The 9,451-nt window shown below is 37.4% G+C and overlaps 1 protein-coding gene across 1 annotated transcript; it reads right to left on the reverse strand.

Annotated features, from left to right (window-relative positions):
* Window positions 1–1,840: 1,840 nt before the first annotated feature.
* On the reverse strand, window positions 1,841–9,368 carry LOC107553609 (methylcrotonoyl-CoA carboxylase beta chain, mitochondrial-like). The gene is made up of 17 exons (XM_016235899.1): window positions 9,119–9,368; window positions 8,380–8,446; window positions 8,166–8,250; window positions 7,953–8,054; window positions 7,725–7,852; window positions 7,526–7,638; window positions 6,738–6,851; window positions 6,597–6,661; window positions 6,412–6,511; window positions 6,233–6,328; window positions 6,078–6,150; window positions 5,913–5,989; window positions 4,376–4,442; window positions 4,067–4,223; window positions 3,825–3,939; window positions 3,579–3,664; window positions 1,841–2,094 (listed from the first exon to the last, which is right to left on the reverse strand). Exons 1-17 carry the CDS (start codon window positions 9,254–9,256, stop codon window positions 1,977–1,979), a joined length of 1,701 nt encoding a protein of 566 aa, XP_016091385.1. The 5' UTR covers window positions 9,257–9,368; the 3' UTR covers window positions 1,841–1,976.
* Window positions 9,369–9,451: the final 83 nt, after the last annotated feature.

Genomic DNA, 9,451 nt, shown 5'->3' on the forward strand with positions numbered 1-9,451 from the left:
TATCTTCATAAACTGAAAAGCAATCTTCAGTAGGCTTATATTTCAAACGTTTTCCAAACCGATCATCCGAGTCTAATATGATCCAGCGGGCCGCACTAAAAGACACTGCGGGCCGCCAGTTGCCCATCCCTGAAATAAAAATAGAATATCCGAGTATTTAGAACCGGTTCTTTGCAACGGACTGTTCAAATGAACCGATTCGCGAAAATGAGTCGGCTGCGACACGTAGGGTTTACCTGTTGCTTAGCAACTCAGATTGCCTCCGCGTGAAAATATTTATTTTTAAAAAATAAATTAAAACATTTATTTCTATAGAAAAACTGAGACGTTCTGGATTTCAGCTGGCATGTTTCCACAAGAGTTTATTATCCGCTTCCCAGATAACATGAACATTTTCACTGTTTCCACTCACAGTCACAACAGTAAGTGAGCTAATAAATACAAATTATCTTTAATACAAATTATCTTTAATAATGTCTTTACATTTATATTTCATTTCAGTTAAAAAGCTGAGAATAGAAAAGGGTACATCAGACGATGCTGATCAATTTGAAGCGGTTGCAGATAGGGATGGGCGATACCACTTATTTTGTTTTCGATACGATACCGATATTTTTCAAGGCAGTATCGTCGATATCGATACCGATTCGATACTTCTGCACTAAACTTTTAAATGATGAAATGTATTAAATTATTAAATTACTAAGAGTAAAATGGGTAATAATAAGCACTTAACTTTGTTTAAAATGCATTTTAACATTCAATATGCCTTATATATTTCTGAAACTACACGTCTTATTTTCCACCCACTGATCCTTTGAGTGTTATTCACTTGAATATTGTGTGTTTCAGAGTTTGAGCACACAGAGAGCAGCCTACAGGCCAGTGCTGTTTCTGTGAGTTACATTTCAACGATTTGAATCTTCGGATACAGTAAGACGCTCAAAACCAAGACCTTTTTCCTTTTTTCTCTTCAGGTAAATTGATCAAATACAACACATTTGCGGTTTCTCATACTATCTGGGTATGCCCATTTTGTCTCTGTACACAAAGTTAGTGTACAATCATGAGAAAATCTCCATCTGCCATGTCCTTCTGTAAACTCACACAAAGTAACCAGAGTGGATCACTGAATATTTTCCTTAACAAACAAACATTCCCCTAATTTCTATTTTTTGATATGTAAGTCTCCTCCAGTAAAACAAAATATATTAAAAGTTAAGTAAATAAAGCTGAAATAGTAAATGAAAAACGAAAATTAGAAATGTTGCCATGGCAGCCAACTGAAATAAAAATAAGTTTAAGTACAAATTTACTAAAACAAATAAAAAAGCAAAACAGAAACATTAAAGAACAAAACAAATGACAAAAAGACATTTAAAAAAATACTAAAACCTAAACTAAAATTAAAAGTTTGGTAGTTTGTTAATTAAAAAAAAAGGTAGTTATGTATTTAAAGAATAATACCGTTGACTTTGAATTATTGGCAGTGTGGATTGAATCATGGAAACAAATTGCTAGCCAGTTTGTCCCACATGAGGAATTTAATGAAACTCTGAAGTGTAACAGTGGCAAATAGAAGTTTGGAAATTAAAAAGTGTTTTTGGTATTTGAGTAGTGCATTCATATTGTATAAGTACATTTATAAGGTACAGAACCAGGGTTTGTTAAAAAAACACTACAGGTACACTTACAATGCTTATTCCTTTAAAAATGACATCTTAAGATGTTTTCTTTCATGTTCTTACACCAGATAATATTTTGTGATGATTTACTGTTTTATGTATTAAGGGTACAAAACAACCAGAAAACCACACCACATATGAGACACATCACTCAATGAGAGGCTTTACAGATTTTACTGTTGTTGTCAAACATACAAAGACAAAACACAAGTCTATAAAGTTAGCGTGTACTACCCAAAAGACAGAGGAAACTGATTTAATTAAAAATTTCTAATCTTTACAAAACCAGTTTTACATTCTGAAGACACCGAAGCGTGTTTTCTGCGAGGGGGCGTTGAGAGCAGCACTCAGACTCAGGCCTAGGACGAGACGAGTGTCAGCGGGGTCAATGATCCCATCGTCCCACAATCTAGGTATTAGGAGGAAGTGCAACAAACGTGAAAATTAGACATTACACATGGAGGGGAGTTGTAGGAAAAACTCATTTATATGACCGTGTTGTCTAATAATAACACATACTGTACTGTTTAAAAGTTTGGCACCAGTAGGGATGTAACGATTAACTGCGAGCCGGTTGAAAATTGATTTAAATATGTGACGATTCAAATTGGTTGAGATGCTAAACAAATCACGATTCATTTAGGTGTAGGAGTTTATATGAATGTATGTCTGAGGGGAACTTACTGTCTTTAGGAAAGTTTAGATGGTATTTTTTCTTTTCATCTTGCCTCTGTATAATGCATATTAAAGCTCATAAGTGCAGCGCTGCTTTGTTTACAGCGGAAAGCAAGGAAAGGCTTTAAGCGCCACCTGCTGGCAGAGAGTGTATCTGCATCTCATTTAGCTCGTCTGCGGTTTCATGCAGATATTTTTATTTATAGTTTCACAAAACTGAAGTCAAACCATTCTGTTTTTGCTTCAAATTTCAAAACTATAGAATCTAATTTAGATTAAAAACTGCTCATGTTGCATGTATGCAGCATCTTTGTTTGGATCAGGATTAAAATGCAGTGGTTGCCTGTAATTTTAAAAGGAAAGAGCACAGACAAAGCCTTAGTTTGTTTATATGAAGAGATTTATTTTATTTGTGTTATTTATTTATTTGATTTGGGGCTTGTTTTAAAATTTCAATTTAGTTTTGTTATTTATATTTACATATTTAAATTTTGTACTTTAGCAGATGCTTTTATCCAAAGCCATTTACAAATGAGGACAATAGAAGCAATCAAAACCAACAAAAGAGCAGTAATATGCAAGTGCTATATTATTATAGTATTATATTTCAATTTCACAAAGAAATGTGCAGCATTTTGTCCAAGCAATAATAAAAGGACACATTTAATTTATAATTTGTCTTAAATCTCATTTTGTTAAAAAAAAATGATAATAACCGTGAATCGAATTGAATCGTGAAATCAAAATCGTGAATCGAATCGTGAGTTGAGTGAATCGTTACATCCCTAGGCACCAGTAATATTTTTTGAAAGAAAGAAATGTCTTTCAAAGACATAAAAAAAATCTTACTGACCCCAAAATAAAATAAATTGGGGGTATTTTACGTAACACACAATTTAAACATCAGTTGTGATGGGGCAGTCGTGGCCTAATGGTTTGAGCCTCGGTACCGGCAGGGATTGTAGGTGGGGGGAGTGAACGGACAGTGCTCTCTTCCACCTTCAATACCACGACTGAGGTGAGACCGAACCCCCAAGTGCTCCCCGGGCGCCGCAGCAAAAATGGCTGCCCACTGCTCCGGGTGTGTGTGTTCACTACTCACTGCTGTGTGTGTGCACTTGGATGGGTTAAATGCAGAGCACAAATTCAGAGTATGGGACACCATACTTGGCCACACATCACTTTCACTTTACTAAACATACATGTCTAACTAGTCACCTGGCACTGGAATAATATGGATTTCCCTCCTCCTCAAAGCGTTTGATAATTGGCTTTTTCATTGCAGCTTCCTGCTCTGTTGTAAACTGGAAAATAACCAACAATGTGTTAAAAGTTAGCCAAGATATATAAACTATATGCCTTTTTAACTCTCAGAAAAATAAACTGTAAAACATCTAACTTAATTTCCCAATTTCCCTATAAAAGATTCATAAATTCAGTAAATTTGCTTTGTTTTTCTTTTACCTCTTTTCCTTCCCTGGCTTTTTGATCCTTAGTTATTGTAGCCAGCACTGTGGCTGCCTGCTCCCCTCCCATCACAGAGATCCGGGAATTAGGCCACATGTACAGGAATCTGGGGCTGTGAGGTTGACACGCAGTCACTTTAATGAGGTACTTTATCTTGAGCTGTTCAGTCAACTGGACACCTTGAGCATGTTTTTAGAGTTGTACCTTTGAGCAGTAAGTTCACTAATAATAAAGCTTACCCATAAGCTCTGCCACACATGCCATAGTTCCCTGCTCCATACGATCCTCCAATGATGACAGTAATCTTAGGCACATTGGCACAGGCCACAGCTGTCACCATTTTAGCTCCATCTTTAGCAATACCCCCAGCCTCATACTCCCTGCCAACCATGAAGCCTGGTAAAAACAGGGAAAGACAACATCACGATGTTAATGGCAGTGGCAATTTCACTAGGCACACACATACGATTCTCTGTTGACTCATTTAGTATCAGAGCACTGTATTGTAACACTGTATGTATGCACTGGGATGAACTATACATACTGACCTGTAATATTTTGAAGAAAGAGCAGTGGAATGTTTCGCTGACAGCAAAGCTCAATGAAATGTGTTCCCTATTTTAAAAAAAAAGAAAAAAGGAAAATCATTTAAAACCCGCATCCATCCCTCCCGAACCTATAACAAAAGTGTCCCTCGTGGGTCAAAAATTACACTAATTTTATTTTTGGTCCCGAAAGCTTATATTGGTCCATTTTAATATATTTTTTTCTAATTTTTTATGTAGGTTTTTTAAATTATTTTTTGATGCCATCTGGTGGGGAAAAATAACATAAAATTGCATTTTAAGAATTAAAGCCACTAGAGAGGCCTATAGAACCCTATGGAGATTCTTAAATTAGCCAAATAAGTGAAATGTTTAAAACTACACCAACTTGAGGCTTCATTAAGCTTTCAGATATATCTCAAGGCTTTCAGATATATATCAAAACATTAAAAATATATATTTTGTAAAAAAAAAAGAAATACATTTATACTGAATTTTAATCCAAACGCATGCATATTCATACAGTTTCATAAATATGTAATAAATATAAAATATACATTTAAAATATATATATGATATTAACTCATTGGTCTCCACCCCATCACTCAAATTGAACTGTTAAGTCAAATTTTTTTTCTAAATGACAGTCGTTTCCCTGCAGAAACAACAAACAAGCTATAATGTGTTTCAATGGGAGTGTGTGCGCCATGTGTGTGTTTGTCTGTGCGTGTGCCTGTGTGTGTGGATATGTGAGTTTTTTGTGCATTGAGGACATTCTGCAGTCTCAGCCCTTTGTTTGGGTATGCATCTTTTCTGAATTGTGTCAGATTTTGTATAGTCAAAAAAATCAAATAAATGAAAAAAATGCTGTTTTTCCCAGCCATTCCATTCATTCCTATGGCCGGGTCAAAATGAATGCAATACTTGTGGGTGTAATACTTTTTTTATTACACCCACATAGAATCCTCAAATCAACTAAAATTTTGTTGTGTGTGCTCCATGCTCAAGTGTGACTAAATTAAATAAATAAAAAAATCCGCAGTTTTTTCATAAATTCCATGCATTTCCAGTGGTGGGTCAAAATGACCTGCGAGGGACACTTTTGATACTTTTTTATAGCACCCACTTAAATGGCTCGAATTCACTCTAATTTTTTCCCATGTATTCCCGGTTCAAGTGTGACAAACGTAACAAAGTCTCATACCATAAAGATCGACGCTCGATTTTTAAAAAATCTTTGCAAATTAGTTTTGGGTCAAAATGACCCGAGGGACGGATGAGGGTTTTAAAGGTACACATTGTCTATCCACTTTCATTGCATGGAAAAGAGCAACCTGGAAGATGATACTAACCAATAATTATAGGTTCAACAGAAAAATGCATTTTTCAAGAGTAGATTATGAGTTTTCATTTTCATTTGTACTATTTAACTTAAGCACAATGGACCCTATGCATACTGACCATCTATGTATTTCCGCTAAAATCTCAGTGCTACACAAGCTTCTGTTATTCCAGACAAAAATGATCAGGAGATGCTCACCTTCTTTGCAGATTCTGAGAACAGCACACCATTATTGCCAATAATTCCCACAGGGTAGCCAAATATCCGTGCAAAACCTAGAAAGCAAATAAAGGAAGCCAAAACAAGGTGAGAAATCAATGTTGAAATTCAAATACAAAAATATGTTTATTGAAAAACATCCACCTGTGATGAGTGTGTCTCCATAGAAGGCCTTGAATTCATCAAATTTACTGCCATCGACAATACGAGAGATAACCTGAAATTTCAAATTCAAGTTCTGTCTGAGGCGGCAACATTTCAATAGGCTTGTATTTCTGTGATCAAATTGTGGCCATTACCTCGCGAATGTCAAAGTTGCGTTTGAGGTTGTCTCCCACAATTCCATAAAGCTCATCGGCAGGAAACAGAGGAGCTTCAGGAGGTTCAACAGTGACCTAATGAGCAGTGGGCAAGTTAAAGAAAATCAGCATCAAGCCATGAAGCATCTCTGAGAAGACAAGAGCAGTTGTGTCCTCACATCAAGATTCTTCTTGTAGTTCAGGCTTCGAACGGCTTTCCGTGCAAGATGAAGGGCGTGATTATCATCCAGGGCATAATGATCGGTTACACCTGACTTTCTGAGGAGAGACAAATGTTGAAAAATACATTAGTCCAATCAAGCTCAAAAATGTGTTTATGTGAACACACAAGTGCTTCTCTAACCTGCAGTGAAGGTCTGCACCTCCCAGGTCTTCAGCAGACACCTCTTCACCTGTAGCAGCTTTTACCTGTTGAATACAGAGTGGGACATTGATAAACATAAGTAGAGAGTCATACCATGCTCCTTAGGACAGAAACACCTACCAGCGGTGGTCCACCTAGAAAAATGGTCCCTTGTTTGCGTACTATGATGCTCTCATCAGCCATCGCAGGCACATAAGCGCCCCCTGCTGTACAGGAGCCCATCACAACAGCAATCTGAAACATAACAGGTAAAATTGATCCACCATGATGAATCCGTGGATCAATGATCGGTGCGCAGCTTCAAGTCGAACGAACGAACAAACAAACACATGTGCACATTTGCATCGCTTTGATCATTCTCACCTTCTCACACGCGGCGCGATTAGTCGATTATGTACAATACCTGCATGTTATTGGTCAAACTACTTTGGATGTTTTAGGCAATATAAAAATCATGGCCAGGACGTGTCCCGTATAAATGGCACATATGGCCACCCTACACTTGCGGCTATATATTAATAAATGACTTCTATAAATGGTTCTCAAACTTTAGGGGTCCCACTGTTCAACACAATTAAGTGAAGACCCCCTATATTGATTAAGATTTTTCCTTTGGTATTTTTGTTGCAATTATGACAACGCTGCTTTTCTGAATTTTTTTTATTAACACAAACTGGGAGTGCTGGTTCATTTAATTAGCTAAGAATCATTTTGTAATTATGGAAGATTCAAAATACTGATTCTGTGTTCTTCAATAAAAACAATAGTTAAGGGGAAAGAAGAAACATTTCACTTAAACATTATTTCATCATTACATCTCGACTTTTTGTGTCTTTAGCACAATTTAGGCCCCCCTGGTTAGGAACCACTGGCTTGTATGAAAAAAAATTCCACATAACAAAAAGTACCTGTGCAATTCCCTCCGAGGACAGGCGGGCCTGATTGAAGAAGATGCGTCCAAAGTGATCTCTGTCTGGGAACACATCTGCCTGTCTGGGTAAATTGGCTCCTCCAGAATCCACTAGAACAGATCAGGGATCAAATAAAAGCATTAGTAGGAAAATGTTGTTTTCTACAGAATATGAAACCTCACATATTCTCACTCACCCAGATATATGCATGGTAGATGGTTTTGCTGCGCAATCTCTTGGGCGCGCAAGTGCTTCTTCACAGTAACCGGATAATAGGTTCCACCTTTGACAGTAGCATCATTTGCAACTATAATACATTCCACCCTGTGAGGTACACAGGCAGGGTGTTATGAACCATAAACTCTTATACGCTATTATCAGATGTAACAATGCAGACATATTGATTGTATTGTATGCTGCTCACCCTGACACTCGACCAATACCAGTGATTATGCCTCCTGCAGGAACCTCCTCATGACCATACAACTGAAAGCCAGCAAACTGGGAGAACTCAAGAAAGGGAGATCTGCATTCAGACAAACAAAACAAAGTTCAGTGTGAAACCAGTCTGAATGGACAGCAACATTTCAATCATCACGTTTTAGTTGTTTGTTTATAAAAGTGAGTTTGCTTTCACCCAGGATCCAACAGTCTGTCGATGCGTTCCCGAGGCAGGAGCTTTCCTCTGGATGTATGTAGGTTTCTTGCTTTTTCTCCACCTCCTTTGAAAGCGGCAATGTTGTGTAAACATTAGTGTGAGGAGATATACTAGCTGCCACAAACTACCCTTATGTAATGGCTTCATTCGCTGTGTTTAATGGGATCAAATCAAGTACTTGGAACTTGCTCACCAAGTTTGATCTTCTCTGCTCTGTCCTTCAACTCCTTCACCAGTGCTTGCATTCGCTCATAATTTTCCTACAATGTGAAAGATTTTTTTTTATTATATAAATGAGATATATATATATATCTGATCATCATCAGTTTTCGGAGGTAACAAAAGAACAATATTTGTCATTGTATATTGCACATGTATCAAAAGCCGTAACAATTTTCTAATTTGCTAAGCCTGTGTGACCTTGGTAAACTCAAGGCAGGCGAAATACGAAGAGGACTTTTGCTTCTTTTAGTAAGATTCTATAAAAGATAAATTTATATATTTTGTATATATATATATTATTAATAAATATATGTGTGTGCAAAAGACATAAAAAGTTTTGAATGCTATAATCAATCAGCATTTTTTATTAAGAGTAATACGAGTTAAACCCTTGTAGTGGTCGTATCTGATAGTTTCACTTTGAAATCAGTCTTATGAGGCATATTTTGCCCCACGTCTCAAGAATCAGTGGCCGATAGTGCAGGATGCAAATAAAAGTTTCCTCGTCTAATGTATGTGTGTTATATCTGAGCTATTTCACAGTCTTTTTAAATACTGATGCAGGCATGCATAACTAAAAGAACGTAAAGATATTTAACGGTTGTAGCGGTGTTGTACGTAGTGCATAAGGACACGACTATCGAGGCAGATGAATCCCCACTGCCGGCTGGCTGCAGTTACTTGAGTCCGAGGCTTCATTCGCGGCCTACCTGAAAGACCGGAGAATGCAAGTCGGGCTGCGAGCCCACTGTCGCCACTTTGTCCGCATGATATAACCTGGAAACCGCAGCATTTACACTCCTGCTCCGAATGAATGAAACCACCGGTCTAACATAACGCAGAATCATGGTTCATCCTCTGACTGACAGGTCTAAGGACGAGCTCAACATGTAACGTCCCCTGACCTCACCACTTAGGTTGGACAGCAAACAGTTAACTCTGAAGTCGCGCTCCCCGTTCCTCAGCCAATGAGAACTGGGCAACTGGCGGACTTGGAACAGCCCCTTTGCTCTGTCTCTACTATTTCTATCATACAAGTACTG

The sequence above is a fragment of the Sinocyclocheilus grahami genome, unplaced genomic scaffold (assembly GCF_001515645.1).
Source record: "Sinocyclocheilus grahami isolate Dianchi unplaced genomic scaffold, SAMN03320097.WGS_v1.1 scaffold475.1, whole genome shotgun sequence".
In the NCBI taxonomy this organism is placed as follows: domain Eukaryota; kingdom Metazoa; phylum Chordata; class Actinopteri; order Cypriniformes; family Cyprinidae; genus Sinocyclocheilus; species Sinocyclocheilus grahami.